The following is a 17,855-nucleotide window of genomic DNA, read 5'->3' on the forward strand; positions in this document are numbered from 1 at the left end:
CTTCTTTCTTCCGGGAGCATTTGAATTCCAGATCCTGAAAGCGAACCAGATGTGACACAAGTGTGACTTTTCCTTTAAATGTTTATCTTAGGGCCTGCTTTTTTGAGAGTTCGCCATCAAGGAGTATTCAGAAATGTATCATTTGGAAAAGGGTTGTTTTCCATTTAGTTGTCTCAGATCTTAAGACGCAGGCCCATGTGCGTCGTGTGCGCACTGAGGAGTACACGGGGTGGGCCGGGCACAGTGCGTGTGCTCTCCAGGACCCTCCATGTTAGGGCAGGCTGCAGAGGACTTGCTTCGTCTGTGCGGGGCTTAGTTTCAAAGGATGGTCTGGGAAGCGGGAAGCGGTAGCCAGGGAGGACGTGGTCAGGACAGGTCTTCCGTCGTGTGCAGGCGTGAGGGCAGGTGTGGTCTGTCCTGCCGGCCTGTGCTGGGCCTCAGGGATGTCACAAACACTGCCCCGTCCTTGGTAGGGTGATGGGCCACACTGATTTCCTCCTGGATGCGCTCTTCAAAGGCGGACTCCCGTCCAGAGGACGCCCCTGCCCTTGCCTGAGTGCTTGCTCCTCTGCTCTGTCCTTCTGATGCAAACGGATCTCTTGGTTTTGTGGCGAGCTCCATCTGAAAGGTGAGAAGCGGGGGGCTCTGCGCTGTTTCTGATGTGGGGCCAGGAGAGCGCACTGCCTGGCATTTCCGGGCCAGCATTTTCCACACATCGTGTGTTTTTTTTTTTTTCTTAGCTATGAAATTCCGGCAGATTGTTATGCAAAACAGCTTTGTGTCTCTGTGTGACTGGGAAGACAGCTGTTAGTCCTAATGAGGAGTGCTAGCATTACAGTCTCTCCGGTGATTGAGACCCGCGGAGGGAGCGGAATGTTCCAGATCGGCCAGTGGTGTGCGGTGAGAAGGTAGTGCGCTGTCAGCTGGAAGCACACGCCCGGCTGCTCTCGGCGACAAGATAAATGAGTCGGCTGGAGTTCGGCAGAGTCTGAGCTTTTCCAGCGAGCAGTCATGGCACAGTGGGTTCCCCCGGGGACCCGAGTCCGAGGGTGCCTCGAGAGCCATGGCCCCCGCGCCAGCTTTTCCCTTTGATGCCCTACAATACCTGTCAGGATGGTGATTTATTAGAAACCTAATGTCTTTCAGCATTTCATTAACATAAGGTGAGACGGTCTTCTGTGGAGACTTTTTTCGTTAATTTAGCAGAGTGTTCACTGAAATTTAACTTGGCCACAACTCCCTGAGAACCGGAGTCCACGGGGGAGGCCGGGCGTCAGAGTCCCTCCCAGCTTGTCGCGGCCTCTGCACCAGGCCAGGCCTGACGCTCCTCTGTGTTTGAGACGGGGGTTCAGAGGGGCCGTTGGCTTCAAGTCCGGGCTTACCTTCCTCCCTCTGTTCTCTGTGCATCACACGTGGGCCCCCCTCCACTGCCTGATATAGCAAGCATGGTGTCCACATTCATCCCCGTGATGACAGCGGGATTTCTGTCTTTTTTTTATGGCCCAATAAGACCCTGTTGTTCATACACACATCCCATCTTCTTTGTACATTCGTGTGTCAACATCAGGTGGTTTGCGTGTCCTGCCTGCTGTGAACATGGGGGCGCAGGTACCTCTTCAGGGTACTGGTCCGTTTCCTTGGGATGCGTGCCCGGTAGTGGTGTTGCTGGATGACAGGGTAGTTCTATTTTTAACTCTACAGGGAGCCTCCACACTGTCCTCCACAGTGGCTGCACCAGCTTGCATTCCCACCAACAGGGCATGAGGTTCCTTTTCTCCACGTCCTGACCAACACTTGTGTTCTGCTTTTTTGATGGAAGGCATTCTAAGGGGAGTGAGATGGAATGCTGTGGTTTTGATTTGCGTTCCCCTGATGGTTGACGGTGGGCATCTTTTCATGGGCTTTTTGGCCTTTTGTGAATCTTCCGTGGAGAAAGTTCTGTTTAAATTCTTGGCACGTTTTTAAATTGGTGTTGGTGGTGGTGGTGGTTGAGTTAAAGGAATAGGTTTTTCTCCAATGTTCTGATTAAACTGAAAGTTAGGCTGGATTTTTCTTTTTCTTTTCTTTTTTTTTTACATTTGTGCTATCAGGTGCGAGTATGTAGACATTTTGGCAGGTTCTGTCTAATCGATGTCTTCCGGTAGCTTCTCTTTGCTCCATTGCCTGAGAAGGTAGAGCTGAGTAGAATGGACCGTACTTTTCTAATGCTCATCGTGTTTACACTCCCAGGGAGATTGAAGCAGGAGTTAGTGGAGTCGGAGACAGCTGTCCGCTTCCACATCTCCAGTAGCCTTTCCACCTGCCTCACCAGTGTCTGGCAGCGGGATGGTGTGCTCATTACGCAGGTGGAGAGGACTTGTGTCCGCATCCTGGGACTTGCTGATGGTCTTTTGAACCTGTGCCCTTTGCTTGTAGCACCGTGACCTCGGCCGTGTTCACCGTGGGAGATAATGTTGTTTCGGGCAGCGATGACCGCACCGTGAAGGTCTGGGATTTAAGGAATATGAGATCCCCCATTGCGACTATTCGCACAGACTCTGCCATCAACAGGTGAAGAGGGCTGCTTGTTATGTCCTGAGAGGGTGGCTTGTCATGCAGTGTTTTATTCATGTACATGTGGTGTTTAAGAGAGCATTTGGAAAAGTGCATTAGACTTCCGGGGAAGTATTTTTTGCAGGGGGGATTATTTTTTATTGATCCTCATGCAGATTTAGTATCCCCTGTGTGCTGCTGAAATGTGAGTATAAAATCGGGCTGGGGCGGTGAGCTTCAAAGGAGAAGAATGAGCCACCTTTGGGCAAGCGCTGTGGGGCTGCATTTGAGTCACTGTCATTACAGGTAAGTGACTCGGTCTCTGTGTGCTGACGCTGCAGACAGATAGCACCTGCCTTGAAGCGTGAATGGTGCGAAGTCTCCCACCGCGTGATAGTCTGTAAACTCGGAGACTTGTGCCGTCCCGACTTCATCCATAACCCACTCCGTCTCCCCTTCGCAGGATCAATGTATGCGTCGGCCAGAAGATAATCGCCCTCCCACACGACAACCGGCAAGTGAGGCTGTTCGACATGTCGGGCGTGCGGCTGGCGCGGCTCCCCCGTAGCAGCCGGCAGGTAGGTGTGCTTTCGCCCCGCGTGTTCGCCCCGCGTGTTCGCCCCGCGTGTTGGCAGCGAGCCTTGGGGACAGCGTGGAGTCTGCGTCCTAGGTCACCACTGACCGACGAGCCCCACGTCGTTTTAGGTTTTCTAAAAAGAGAGAAACTAGCGATATGTTTAAATTATCCAGATATACTAGACATAAGTGCTTTTATAATTGTAATCGATATAAACATACCAGAGGTGTCACATTCTTATTTTCCTACTGTCATTGGACGCTAGATTTCACTGGAAGTACTTGATCTGTGTTTAGGACTCACAAAATTTAAAGTTGAAGGGTTCCCCAGTACCTGAACTGAGTGTGCCACGCGTTTTTAAACTTCAGTGAGATGGCGCACTCCGTCCCCCAGTCTCGTGTGGGGAGCAGAGGGCGCCCATGGTGGCGGTCCCCCTCTGGGACAGCACAGCCTCACCTCTTGGCAAGTGAAAGTGTGCGCCCTCACTCGGACGCAGAGGTGTGGGCCGCGGGGCCTCTTTCAGAAGAGGACCCGCCCCGCCCAGACCGGAAGAGCCCTTTCCCTGGCAGGTGCAGGACGGGAAAAGCCCATCTAGATGCAGCTTTGCTGGGAGTCAGCCCAGACGGTGCGGGGGAGGGGGAGTGTGGTGCTCGTGGCCGTGGCTGCAGCTCAGACCTGCTGATGCACATTCCCGGCGTGCCACCTGGGAGTTCGCACTTAGGTGGTTCCCGATGGCTCCTGTGGAGCAGTGGATGTTGCTGTGATGCATAACCCCCCATACGCTCCCTCCTGCATCCCCCCACCCCTCCCCTCCCATCTTCCCCCACTACCCCTCAACCCCCATCGCTGAGGCCGCACCTCTGCAGGCCTGGTGCTTAACTGAGCCTTGCCCCCTGGCCCCCCTCCTTTTCCTCCCACGGCCTTCTCCGTGTGTCAGTGTGACAGCCACGTAGGCGAGCCAGTTCGTGTGGCCCCTGACGCTGTAGTCGGCATCTGTGCCCCCAGCCCCTGCCAGGCTTGCTGTCCCATGGCCGTGGCTCTGCCGACCCCTTGTGGAAGCGCCCCCTGTCTTGTGTAAAGCCTCACAGAGTGGTTTGTGACCCCCAGGCCGGCCCTGGTGTTAGGAGCTGTAGACCGAGGGTGGCTTCAGAGGCCAACGGCGAAGGGTGTTGGCTGTCAGCGAGGCCTGACTTTACGTGGCGCCAACTCTCCATGAAAGGCCTCTGCCCTCAACACAGGGTTTCACCTGCTCTCCCCCTCGGGGCTTGTACGCGTACTATCCTAAGTTCATTTTGAAACTCTATTCTTTGAGTACACGTCACAGAAAAGGTACTCGTGAAATTAGAGTGCCTAGTAAAATCTTCACCTCCCCCCCGACAAAGGGAAGGTTCGAGCTTGGCACCTGCAGAGTCACTGCTGTGCGTGCACGCTGTGTCGTTAACATGCTGGGACCCGTGTGTGGTACCTGACGGCGCTGTGCGGCCTGTGAGGGCTGCGCCTGGAACACGAGGTCGGGCGTGCACGACTTCTACTTTGAGAACATTTTCCTCGAGAAAGTACGGCGTTGTGAGAGGTTCTGGTGGTGCTGATCCCGTGGAGGCAACTCGCGTTGGTTGTACACGCGTAGGCCTGTTGAAACTGTAGAATTCGTGGTGCTCGGATTTGTTTCCTCCTGAAGTGTTGTGTTGAATAGAATTATTTTTTTTTTTTATTTTATTTTTTTAAATTTTTTTTTTTTCAACGTTTATTTATTTTTGGGACAGAGAGAGACAGAGCATGAACGGGGGAGGGGCAGAGAGAGAGGGAGACACAGAATCGGAAACAGGCTCCAGGCTCCGAGCCATCAGCACAGAGCCCGACGCGGGGCTCGAACTCGCGGACCGCGAGATCGTGACCTGGCTGAAGTCGGACGCTCAACCGACTGCGCCACCCAGGCGCCCCAGAATAGAATTATTTTTAAGATTGACGAGTAACGTTTCACTTAATTCTGAACTTGTGGCACTTCTTCAGATAGAAAAATGCGGGGCTCGGTGTCCCGGAACCACAGCCGGCAGTCCCTGCTTTCTGTCGCCCCGGCTTCTTTGAACCGACAGACTTTGAGAAGACAAAACAACAACCTTATTTGAAATTGGTAGCTAGAGTGAAGGTGGCTGACAGCGTGAACTTGTTTTACTTTGGGGAGAGTGCAGGTGGTGGTTCCCAAAAGTGTGTTTCATGCCAAGCGAGCTCTGTAGAGCGCTGGAGGGGCCAAGGGACAAGGCTCTGGGTGCAGCGTGTCTGTGAGCTGTTCCAGAAGGCACACTGGCCCGTGGCCGGTGTGCAGCGCTCTGTGCAGTGTGCACATTGTGACCCGAGAGGGGGCGGGGCGTTTCTAAAGTACACATGTGCCCCAGGCGTGTCCGTGTGCACTCGGTCCGAGGGACACAGGAGGCTGGACGCCAGGTGGGTCCTGGGCGAGTGCTCCTTGGCCAGCGTTCTGCGTGCTGGCGGGCCCTGCCTTACCCCCTTACTAAGCACCTGACCTGAGGGTTTCTGTCGGCAGTGCCTTGAGCTGACTGATCTTTAACTGGTTCCTGTGCAGAGTCCTGATCACTGCCGGTTAATGGATGCGTCGTTCCTTCTTTCTTCTGAGGTTTTTAACAAAGAAGCCTAACAACAGTGCTCTTGACACCCTTTGTTGTGTGGGTTTCTGTTGGCAATACTTTATTTTGTGGACTGTGGTGTTCTTTGTCATAGAGAGCACTTTCCACATGTGGATGCTTTACCAGGGAACTTCTGTGCCATTCTTGTTTTTTTCAAGAGGGAGAACAAGCTGGGGAGGGACAGATTGAGAGAGAGAGGGGGGGAGACAGAGAATGCCAGGCAGGCTCCACTCTGTCAGTGCAGAGCCTGATGCGGGGCTTGATCTCAGAAATGTGGGATCGTGACCTGGGCCAAAACCAAGAGTCTGACACTTCACCAGCTGAGCCACCCGGGGGGCGGGGGAGGTCCCTGTGCTCTTCTTCTGAGTGTTCCTTTTACTTCTGGAATTTCTGTCAGCTTTCCTTAATCCTGTTTCTTGTACTTTATCACTAGACCGTGATCACGTTAATCTGGAAGTATATTCACATGTGCCGAGGCATTGCTGTGTCTCTACACGTATACACTAGGTATATCACATTCTAAAAACTTTGCTAGTGTTTGGCAGTAATTTTTTCCAGCGTTCTGATAACTTAGCTGGACTTCCTGAAGGTAGCAGGAATTGACTAGAAAGATCATTTATTTTATCCTTGTCTTATTTGATACGAAATGTATTTTTCTGGCCCCTTTATTACCTGAGCCAACTATTTGTTAAAATGGTCTTTGAGGTCTTTGAATGGATTTCATCTATTTTATTCCCAAGTATTATCTAGCTCATTAAAAATCTTCAAATTGATCATATATTCTTTTTCCCTGACTATAATCTTACTCATTTTATTAAAGAATCACATCGGGGCGCCTGGGTGGCTCAGTCGGTTAAGCGTCCGACTTCGGCTCAGGTCGTGATCTCGCGGTCCGTGAGTTCGAGCCCTGCGTCGGGCTCTGTGCTGACAACTCAGAGCCTGGAGACTGTTTCAGATTCTGTGTCTCCCTCTCTCTGACCCTCCCCCGTTCATGCTCTGTCTCTCTCTGTCTCAAAAATAAATAAACGTTAAAAAAAAATTAAAAAAAAAAAAAAGAATCACAAAATGCTTTTGGTCACGTGTGCTGACGCCCCTCGCCCCGCCTCGGCCTCTCTGCAGCACGTGGCTGAAAGCTTGTTGCCACGCGCACGGTTTGTGGCTGGTGTTGACTAATGCCGCCTGTTAATGTTTTTTTCTTTCGACTCCGTCGCCTTGATTCGTGTAGTTGTAAATCTGGCTGAGGTTTTATCGCGCTTCTGCCTTGGGAAGGATATACTAATTCTGGTTTGTGTGATAATAGGGCCACAGAAGAATGGTGTGCTGCTCGGCGTGGAGCGAGGACCACCCCATGTGCAATCTGTTCACCTGCGGGTTTGACAGGCAAGCCATTGGCTGGAACATCAACATCCCTGCGTTGTTACAAGAGAAATGAGGTCGCCGGCGTTCCTTAGTCGTGTGGTTCACCGTGGACCTGTGGACCGGTGCCGCTTTTCTCCTGTTGGTCAAGCCCTTTTTCTGAGAGTCGGGCCCTGACGAGGGTGATTTGTATGTTCTTTTCTCATTGTACCCAGCTTGCATGAAATGTACAGCAAAACGTATGGTCCTAAGTTTTATTTTCGTCTTGTGTGTGTGCTGGCGCCCTCCGTGCAGTGGAGACGAAGCCCCTTCCCCGTAGCACGTCGTGTGTTGTGAGTTGCTGGCGTCTGACAGCTGACAGGAGGGCATTACGTTTGCGTGAGTTAAATGTGAACCCGCGTACTTACTGTGAGGCGCAAGTAGAGTGTAGCGTTTCTGGAATAATTATACACGTCTGCCTTGTGCCGGGAAGGTCGCGGAGCTGCACCCGCGTTGGCTGACGCACGGCAGGTGCGCTGGAAGACTTGAGGGTTGCTTCCGCGTGAGGTTTTAGCGTGTGCCGTGCTGTCACGGAGCTTCAACTCCGTCCCGTCGTAGTTACGTAAAACAACCTGGATGTTAGACGCTAACAGAAGTAGGCTGCAGACTTTACATTTGGAGAGTCGTTTGAAAAGAAAAAGTTTCTGCTCTTTTTGTGGAAAATCATTTCAATCTCCTGAGGTCTCATGTTAGCAAATTCAAAAATGTGATTCTAATCACTGATTTCAGATACTAAGCAAAATTTAAAGCACTTTAGTTTATAGCCATGGTTATAAACAGTTTTGAGAAGTTACAGATGACTTATCCATTGAATGTGACTTGACCTTTTGAAGAAGGCCCTGCCTGCTACCTGAACACAAAACCTTATTTATTTTCTATTTTACACTTTGGTTTGCGTATTTCTAAGGGGGTTCACTTCCTTGGTGGTGTTTGAGAGCCAACAATGCAAATAAATGAGTACTACCTCAGAACAGCACGTTTGGAGACCGGGGGCGTCTCGCCACTGTGTGTGGCTGGGATTCCCAGTTCAGTTCCGAAGGCAGGACAGACAATCATAGCGGCCGGCAGGGGCGGCTGCAGCGATGCGTCGCAGGCCGGCAGCTTGCTCCCGTTTCGGCAGCCGGGACGCCCTCGCGTGCCAGCCCTGCCACTGCCCGGGCGAGCCCGTCGCTCTTGCCTTCGTAGGACTCACTGTTGTCCGCTGTTTGTGAGTTCGTGTTTCTTGCTCAGTCACAGTTTTGATAAAGAGCCGTCTGTGCGTACCGCCCTCCTATTTTTAATTCTTTGAGTGTGTGCACTTGGAGAGGCACAAGAGGGTGACCGTGAAGACGATCGTGGGTGCCCCACTTCCGGTGGTGACGGCTGGCGGAGGAGCGCGTGGGCCGCCTTGGGTCCTGAGTGAACGCGCCTCACTTGAGGCTCCCGTGGCTCAGGTCCTATGTGTGGTACCTTGTGAGGAATTCCAGCCCCAGATTCTCTGGAACGATTTTGAGATGATTGACACGGTCTGGAAGGGAAGAAGGACCAGGAGAAACCCGTCCTGCTATGGACGGTTGAGGTCGGTGCCTGGAGGGCGCAGAAAGTCATTTCTGAAGCCTGCCTTCTGGCCCCTGCCGACCTAGGGGCACCACACCCCCAGCGCCAGAGTGCGGGCGACCTCGGGCCTCCAATCTGTGTGTCCACGCTCTTGGGCTCCTGTTGTGTTTTAATTTGAATGTCTGGGTGTCTTAGAATCATTGTTAGGAGCACTGAAAAACGTATACAAACACAGTTGAATCAGACTTAAGAACCAGATCTCTGCCGGATTAAAAAAAGTGGAAGCTTTGAAAAAAATATTTTTGATGGCCATTTAGTTCTCTGCAAACTAGTGCCCTCCGTGGCCGGCAGCTGCTCACTGTCTCGCCAACGGGAGTGGCCGACCTCCTCACTCCTCCCGGGTCTCCACGAGGGCACAAGGCCTCATGCTTTTGGGGAGAGTTCTCAGGAGCAGGACACCCTACTATCACGACCACGTCGTCCTCTGACGTGCTTCCATTCAGCCGCTGCTGTGGCCTTAGTGGTGGTGTTTTCGGGAGTCATGGAGATTTGGGATCGTGCGTGTGCGTGCGCGCGCGCGCGTGTGTGTGTGTGCGCGTGTGTGAGCGTCCGTGTGCATGTGTGTACTTGTGTGGCTGAGATTAAGTCGTGATCAGCCACATGTGAGCTCATCTGAAATCGTGTTTGGAAATGAGAGTGGTTTTGTTCTGTATGCTCACATGTCCAGAATTTCATTTGATAATGGAAGGAAAATGTGTGGTTACTGGAAAATGTGTATTGATAGAAAGTTTCATAAGAGCTACGTTGTTGGACAAAACAGCACTCTTTCTCAACCACTGCACATCGATTTCTGTAGAGACAAAAATTGTGTACATATTTTGGAATTTGAAGAATCCTATGTAAATCACTTGTTGCTTAAATCTGTGAAAAACAAGTTTCTTTGGGGGGAAAGTATGCATTTATAAGTGTTGTGTACAGCAAGTGTTTTTATTGTATTGGTGTAATTGTTTTTAAGTGTTGAATGTCTTCATTGCCATATGAAATTCATTAAAAATCCACATTCTGTAATCACTATTGTAAAAATTTTATGTTATTAGGAGTCTTTTTTTATTCTTTATTTAAAAATTTTTTAAAAGACGTTTTATTTATTTTTGAGAGACAGAGCATGAATGGGGGAGGGGCAGAGAGAGAGGGAGACACAGAATCCGAAGCAGGATTCAGGCTCTGAGCTGTCAGCACAGAGCCCGATGCGGGGCTCGAACCTGTGAATGGGGAGATCGTGACCTGAGATGAAGTTGATGCTTAACTGACTGAGCCACCCAGGCGCCCCATATTCTTTACTTATTTTTTAAATTTTTTGCTTTGGTGAAAATTCTAGTATTGCCCACTTGAAAAATTTTAACTTTAGACTTCAAAGGTCTGTAATCCTGCCTGTGTGCTGGGCTCCCTTTAAGTGACAAGTAGGTATGCTTGTCCTCCCCGGCAGCGTCTGGAGGGAGTTAACAGTCTGATACAGTGCAGGTGTTGTCAGAGTCCCTCGGGTTTCGTAAGACGTCTGCCCTGTTCTTACTGCGGTAAGCTTGTTCGAAAGTCTTTAAAAAATTGCATTTACAGAAAGCAGGCCCTGCTCGTTCTGTGGGGACAGTACGCATCTGGACTGGCTGCTCTTTCAACCGCTGTCCCCCGTGGGCGAAGCGGTGTGGTGGTTGCGGGAACCCGAGGAGACGTTCGGTCCCGGCCCGGGATCGTCCTGCTGCCTCTTCACACTGGTCGGGCTCCCTGCCTTCAGTCAGCCCCCAGAGGGCAGAAGTTCACGGACTCCTTGTCTTTCTTCCCTGACCCTGTAGAAACATGTGATTAGCGTCCAAATTTCACAATTACGTCTTCAGTTACATTTAAAAGTTCACATGTTAGTATAAAGGATTGAGAAGGCGGGGCGCCTGGCCAGGTCAGTTGGAAGAGTGGGTGACTCTTGATCTCAGGGTTGTGAGTTTGAGCCCCACATGTAGAGATTACTTAAATAAATGTTAAAAAAAAAAAAAATCCCAAAGGCAAAACTGCTATTATTATAAGTTCGTCAAAATGCCACTCAGATGTGTCTCACTATGCCTAGATTTTCTGGTTTCCCTTAATAAATTAATAGTTAAGTTCAGAAATTGGGAACGCTTAAATTGTTACATGCAAAGTGTGCTATAGTCCGTATGACGGTGGGAAGAAGCTGAGAATGAAATCCTATAAAAGTATTGGGTAATTTAAAAATAATCTTATTGAAACATTTAAAAAATATTTATTCTGAGAGAGAGAGAGAGAGAGCATGATCGGGGAGGGGCAGAGAAAGAGGGAGAGAGAATCCCAAGCAGGCTCTGCACCGTCAGCACGGAGCCCAGCGCTGGCTTGAACTCACGAACCGTTAGATGTGACCTGAGCCGAGACCAAGAGTGGATGTTCAACCTACTGAGCCGCTCAAGCTTGAAACATTTTTAAGGAGCTTTTGGTCAAAATGAAACTGGATCAGGCAGATCTCTGGAGCCCTGAGAGCTCTCTGAGGCACAGGTGATGCCTGTGGGCTTTGTGGGCCCCGGAGCCACCTTAGACACGGGGTCCAGGAGGCGTAATCTGGCCCGAAGTTTGATGGGGGTGTCCGGAAGCGAAGAGAACACCTCTCTCACCCTCGGCACTGTGTCCCCTCACCTCTCAGCCCCTGACTGTAGTGTTTCTGTGCTCCACCTAACCCTCCTTTGGAAGGTTTGGAACTAGAACTGGAAGTCCGTGTCTCTCCAGTCACTTTGAGCTCCAGATGCTTCTGGAAGAAGCAGCCAGAATCCTGGACTCTGCAAAGCTGTCTTTCAAGAATGAGTGGGAGATGCAGACACTTAGCGATAAACGAGGATGGTTTTCACCAGTTCTCCTCTAGTGGACCGTCCTGAAATGCTATAGGGAGAAAAAGTCCCAGAGCAGTGGTTTCAGAGTGGGCAAAATGCCAACACCCACCCCTCTAAAGTGGTGTCTGCAGTTAGTATTTAAATTTCTTTCTTTTTTTTTTTTTTTTTTATAAATTTTTTTTTTCAACGTTTTTATTTATTTTTGGGACAGAGAGAGACAGAGCATGAACGGGGGAGGGGCAGAGAGAGAGGGAGACACAGAATCGGAAACAGCCATCAGCCCAGAGCCTGACGCGGGGCTCGAACTCACGGACCGCGAGATCGTGACCTGGCTGAAGTCGGACGCTTAACCGACTGTGCCACCCAGGCGCCCCTCTTTCTTTTTTTTTTAATGGCTGGGGGGATTAAAATTTTAACTTTTGTCTTTATAAGATACATAGTAAAATTTCAAGGGTAACCACAAAGGAAACTTTGAAAAGATAAGGAAATGATGAAATGTGGTTACCTTATGTAAGGGGGTTAGGAAGTGTGGTAAGTTAGAACTAGAGTAGAAGTAATTTTTTTTTTTTAGTGGGTTTTCTTTTTTTTAATGGGCTTACAATTTTAGAACCATCATAGTAAATCACCCAGAATTCGAAAAGTTCTTACTCTAAGGACAAACACACATAAGGTACCTAGTGGGAAAAACCTGATAAAAATAGAGACTTGAAATCACCCATGGAAATACTTAAAAACTTGAACCAAGACATTAAACAAAAAAATGAGAGAGCATCATACACTAATAGGAAGAGTCAATATTGGGGCACCAGGTGGCTCAGTTGATAAGCACCTGACTCTTGATTTCAGCTCAGGTCATGATCTCACAGCTTGTGGGTTCCAGGCCCTTGTCTTGCTCTGTGCTAGCAGAGAGGAGCCTGCTTGGGACTCTCTCTCTCTCTCTCTCTCTCTCTCTCTCTCTCTCTCTCTCTCTCTCTTTCTCTCTTTCTCTCTCTCTCCCTCCCTCCCTCCCTCCCTCTCCCTCTCTCTCTTTCTGCCCCACCCCTGCTCACGCTCCCTCTCTCAAACTTTAAAAAGGAAGATAAGGGGCACTGCGGTGGCTCAGTCGGTGAAGTGTCCGACTTTGGTTCAGCTCATGCTCTCACGTCTGTGAGTTCGAGCCCCGCATCCGGGCTCTGTGCTGACAGCTCGGAGCTTGGAGCCTGCTTCAGATTCTGTGTCTCCCTCTCTCTCTGCCCTTCCCCTGCTTGCATTCTGTGTCTCTCTCAAAAATAAGCATTAAAAAAAATGAACAAATAAAAAGGAAGAGTCAATATTGTAAAAATGTTAGTTTTCCCATATTGCCAAGTAGATTGAATAAATGCTCTTTCAAATGCAAATTGTTCCAGAGTTTCTTGGGGGAATTTGACAGTCTCATTCCTAAATTTATTTGAAACAAAGGCCAGGATTGATGTGATATCCCAGAAAACAGGAGGAAGGAAAGGAGAAGAAAATGGTTTCCTAAGCCTGTCAGGGCTGTGGTAGATAGAATGTACCTTTGGCACAGGGCTGGAGAAATTGACCGGTGAGGCTAGGAAGAGATCAGATTGATTCAAGTATCTGTGAAAATTTGGAACATGTCATCTCCTAGAACCACAAGTCGGGAAGAAAGTGGCCTGTGTAATTAATGGTTCTAGTGTTACTAGTTATCCATGTGGATGGAACAGGAAACGAATCTGGATCCCTACCTCACACCAAAGAAAACCAGTGCAAACATTATATGTGAAAGGAAAAACATTAACTTTTCAAAAAAATACGAGAATGTTTGTATGATTTTGGGTCTATTCAGCAACTCTCCAAAAATGCATTAATCATACTAGAAAAAAGTGATACATTCAACCATGTTAAAAGTGAAGATTTGTGCTTTACAGGGCATGCTAGAAGAGGTGAGTGGTAAGCCACAGATGGTAGTCTCAGCATATATAATCCACAAAGCATTCATATCCAGGATGGTATAAACAAAATTCTACACGTCAGTAGAAGAATTAGAAATTGGGCAGGAGGCGTGAATAGGTGTGTCACAAAAGGGAAAACTTGACTAGTCAATAAGGAAGCATAGAAATAATAAAAAAAAAAATCAAAATGAAATACTATTTCACAGCCATTAGATTTGGGAAAACTCTGTCAAGCATATATACTGTTGGAACGCCTATAACTGTTGGTTTGGGTATAAAATAATGCAGCAAGTTGGAAAACACGATCTTGCAAGTCTGAATGTGTGAATGCCGCCTGGCCCCAGCAATTACGAGCTGTCTTTAGAACATGGTTTGTTAAGGATGATGTGTGGAGACCATGCGGGTCTGCGTGTGAAAATGAAGATTTCTGGCCCCAGAGCTACTGGCTGAGGATCGGGATCGATTGCAAGAATCTGCACCTCGAACAAGCCTCTGCTTGTGATTCTGCTGTCCGTTTTGGGACCCACAGTCCTGACACACCTTGTCCACGGGTGCCCGAGGGGATGTGAGCAAGGTCGTAGCGCCAGACTGGAAGCGACCAAGCAACATGGACCGACTGGGATGTAAGTTGTGGCACGTCTGTGCAATGAAATACAGCAGTACAAATGAACGGGCCACACAGGACTACGTGGGATTGTTGATCTTGGAACGTTGTGTTGAATCAAAAGCCATTTTTATAGAGCATGAGCAAGCCCAGCCATACACAAGTAGGGTCATATATTTTGGAACATGGGAGTTAAAACTGCAGATTCTTCCTGCTGTTCTCTAGGCCGGCTGTGGAGTAGTGGGATGGGGGTAAGGTGGGGTCAGGAAGAGCCCAGACTTCATGGTGTCCAGTTCCTGATGTAGACACCAAGCCTGTGTTCCAGCTTTCGTACTTCACAACTTAGGTGTCCTTATTACTGTGTTGTTAATGTGTCTAACATTATACGATTAAGGTAATATAAAAAATTCTACACAGAAGATGCGTGCTATTACAAGGGTGGATGAGCGTGGTGGTGATAAAATAGGGGTTTTTGGAGTAATATTTTTGTCTGTGTCACATTCAGGCCTCTCGCATACCCCTGTTCTACTCCAGAAATTAATTCTTGTTCCTCTTACAAACATGTAGTTTTATGATTCTACGGTGACTGATTTTTCAGTGTGTGCGTTCCATGGGAGGAAAGACAAAGGTAGTTTTGTTCCGAGACAATATTCTTGAAAAAAAATACTAAGGAAATTGTAAAAAGGCCATGTTACACTGTGTCAAAATTGTGTTGTTTTCAAATACATTTTGGAAATTCTAGCTTTAAAGTGGGAAATGTAATAAGGATTTCATTTACCAGGTGTGATCATAAAACAATAAAAGTAGCTTTCTTATGTTGCTCATAAACTGAAGTAATTTCAAATCCAGGAGACAGTCCAAAAATTGTGTTGCGTAATGGCCACATACCACGGTAGAATGTTTTTTCTCACAGCCTGTGTTTTGGGGAAAGCAGCATTTATTTGTCTAGGTGGGTAAGTTTTGGTATATTTGCTTAAAAATATTTTCTACAGTGCACATGTATTACAGGTGTCTTCTTGATCTGAATTAATTTTCAGTAAAAACAAAAGTCCTGCTGTAAACTTTGTTTTCTTTTTCAGTGACAGAAGTAATTGTATATATTCTAATTTTTTTTTTTTTTTTACATTTTATTTATTTTTTATAGAGACAGAGCACAATTGGGGGAGGGGCAGAGAGAGAGGGAGACACAGAATCCAAAGCAGGCTCCAGGCTCCAAGCTGTCAGCACAGAGCCCAACGTGGGACTCAAACCCACGAACCGCGAGATGATGACCCGAGCGGAAGTCGGACGCTTAACTGACTGAGCCACCCAGGCACCCCAGTAATTCTGTATATTCTATAACCAATCCCTAAGTGTTACATGAAACTAATTTTATTTTTTTCCTCTTTAAAAGTTTTTTTTAGTGTTTATTTTTGAGAGAGAGAGAGAGAGAGATAGATGAGGGAGAGAGAGAGAATCCAAAGCAGGCTCCAGGCTCTGAGCTGTCAGCACAGAGCCCGACGTGGGTCTCGAACTCATGAACCAACTGTGAGATCATGACCTGAGCCAAAGTTGGGCACTCAACTGACTGAGCCCCCCAGGCGCCCCTATTTTTTGCTCTTTTTAAAAACAGCTTTATTGTGGTATAGTTGATCAAGCATACGCTGAACATTTATAGAGTGTAAGATTGGGTAGGTTTTGACATATTCACCCATGAAGACCTTGCCACAGTCAAGATAAATGCAGCTTGTCACCCAGTTGTTCATGCCTGTCTGCATTTCCTCCCTGCTGCCCCTCCAGACTCCGTTCCTGGTGACCACCCTGTCCACTTTCTGTCACTGAAGCTTATTTTGCATTTTCTATAATTTTATGTAAACGCACTTACGCAGTTTGTGCTGAGTTTTGTCTTCTTCCACAAAAGCTGGTCTTGCATATGTGAATGTGTTCCGCTTTATTGCCGACTGGTGTCGTTTGCATGGATGTTACCACGTTTGTTTATGCACGTCCCTGTTGATGGAGGTGTGGGTTGTTTTCAGCCTTTGGCTGTCCCAGGTAAAGCTGGTGGGAATGCACGCGTGTCAGCCCTGTGTTCACGCACTGACACGCTGCTGCTGGGCGGACACCCAGGAGTGGAACCGCTGGGCCATGTGGAGAGAGTGTTTTTCTTGAGAAGAAACTGCCCTGCAGTTTCCAAAGGGCTCGTTCTGGAGACTTGTGGTTTCTGCTGTGACACGTGGAAAGCTCAGAAGTTCTCTCTTCTTCCCTCATAACGAGAGAAAAGGCGAACGGACCGAAGTCAGTGACTCTTCTGAGGTCCACTAGAGAATTGAGGGCAGAGGACACACCGCTGCCGTGAAAACTGGAGACGCAGCAGGTGCACAGAGGCAGCTGGAGCGGGAGCCCATCCGGGGCCGAGGGTGGTCAGGCTGGAGAGTTCAAGCCCCTGGGGCCCAGCCAGTGGCTGTTGTCTCCAGGGGCAGCGCTGAGTTCCCAAAGTTCCCATTGGGAAGATCAGAGGAAAGCCCGTCATTCTGGTCCGGAGGCGGGGAGGGATAGCTGCTCTGCATTCACCCCAGATGCCTCCTCACCGAGGGAGAAGCCTCACCGCAGCTGCGCCCTGTCTTGTGCAAGGGCAAGGGTGCCTGAGCGGCCCCGGGGGGTCACGGCCCAGGGCCCAGGCGCCCTGTGAAATCGCGGCAGACCTGGGTGTGGCTGAAGGCAGCACGAGGCACATGCCCAAGGCCCAAGGCCGTGTGGAAAGGGCAGGTGGGGAACGTGAACAGAGGGGGAGCTCCAAGGAAGAATCGAGAGAAATACTAGAAATAAAGACACACTCACAGGAATGAAGGTCTTTGATGGCTCTTTCTGTAGACCTGACCCAGCCGAAGAAGGAAACCCTCAAGACAGCTTTAAGATCAGTCGATAGAAACTTCCCAAACTGAAAAGCAAAGAGAAAGAAGGGTGAACAAAGCAGAACGGAATGCCCAGGTGTTGTTGAACGGTTATAGAAAGGTGTGACACACACACACACACACACACGCACACACACGGGAACAGTGGAAGAAGAGGGAAGAGAGCGGGAGAAAGATTTGAAATCCTAATTGAGAATTTCCCCAAATCAATGACACAAACAAAACCACAAATCAAGGAAGTCAGGGCGTAGCAGGTGAGTAAATGCCAGGAAGTCAATACTTGGGCAAATCAAATGACAGCTGAGGGCACTGGGGTGTCTGGTGGCTCAGTGTCAAGCCTGCGACTCTTGATCTCAGGGTTGTGAGTTCAAGCCCCACGCTGGGCGCAGAAATTCCTTAAAGATAAAGCCTTTAAAAAACAATAGGGGCGCCTGGGGGGCTCAGTCGGTTGAGCGTCCGACTTGAGCTCAGGTCATGATCTCGCGGTCCGTGAGTTCGAGCCCCGCGTGGGCCTCTGTGCCGACGGCTCGGAGCCCGGAGCCTGCTTCGGATTCTGTGTCGCCCTCTCTCTGGCGCTCCCCTGCTCACGCTCTGTCTCTCTATATCAAAAAATGGATAAACGTTAAAAAGAGAAACACAAAAAAAACCAATAAAAGAGCAGATCTTGAAAGGAGCCAGAGAAAACACACGCCGCCTACAGAGGAGCGGTGATCGGGAACCACACAAGCTGCAGGAGGGGAGAGTGGAATAGGCGCCTCAGAAGGAAAGAGCGCCAGTCTCCAATTTTGGATCCGCAGGAGTAAGGGAGAAGACAGCTTTTCCCCAACAGTAAAGGTTGGGGCGGGGGGAGTACATCTGTCCCTCA

The 17,855-nt window shown here is 49.1% G+C and overlaps 1 protein-coding gene across 3 annotated transcripts in view; it reads left to right on the forward strand.

Moving 5' to 3' along the window:
- Nucleotides 1–9,751, forward strand: part of WDR37 (WD repeat domain 37) — a 54,882-nt gene extending 45,131 nt beyond the window's left edge. For all 3 annotated transcript variants that reach the window (XM_030321030.1, XM_030321029.1, XM_030321031.1), the window contains exons 12-14: nt 2,416–2,550; nt 2,996–3,110; nt 7,052–9,751. In XM_030321030.1, coding sequence (XP_030176890.1) covers nt 2,416–2,550; nt 2,996–3,110; nt 7,052–7,183 — 382 coding nt within the window. In that variant the 3' untranslated portion in view covers nt 7,184–9,751. The remainder of the gene's footprint in view (nt 1–2,415; nt 2,551–2,995; nt 3,111–7,051) is intronic.
- Nucleotides 9,752–17,855: the final 8,104 nt, after the last annotated feature.

This window comes from Lynx canadensis, chromosome B4 (assembly GCF_007474595.2).
Source record: "Lynx canadensis isolate LIC74 chromosome B4, mLynCan4.pri.v2, whole genome shotgun sequence".
Lineage (NCBI taxonomy): Eukaryota > Metazoa > Chordata > Mammalia > Carnivora > Felidae > Lynx > Lynx canadensis.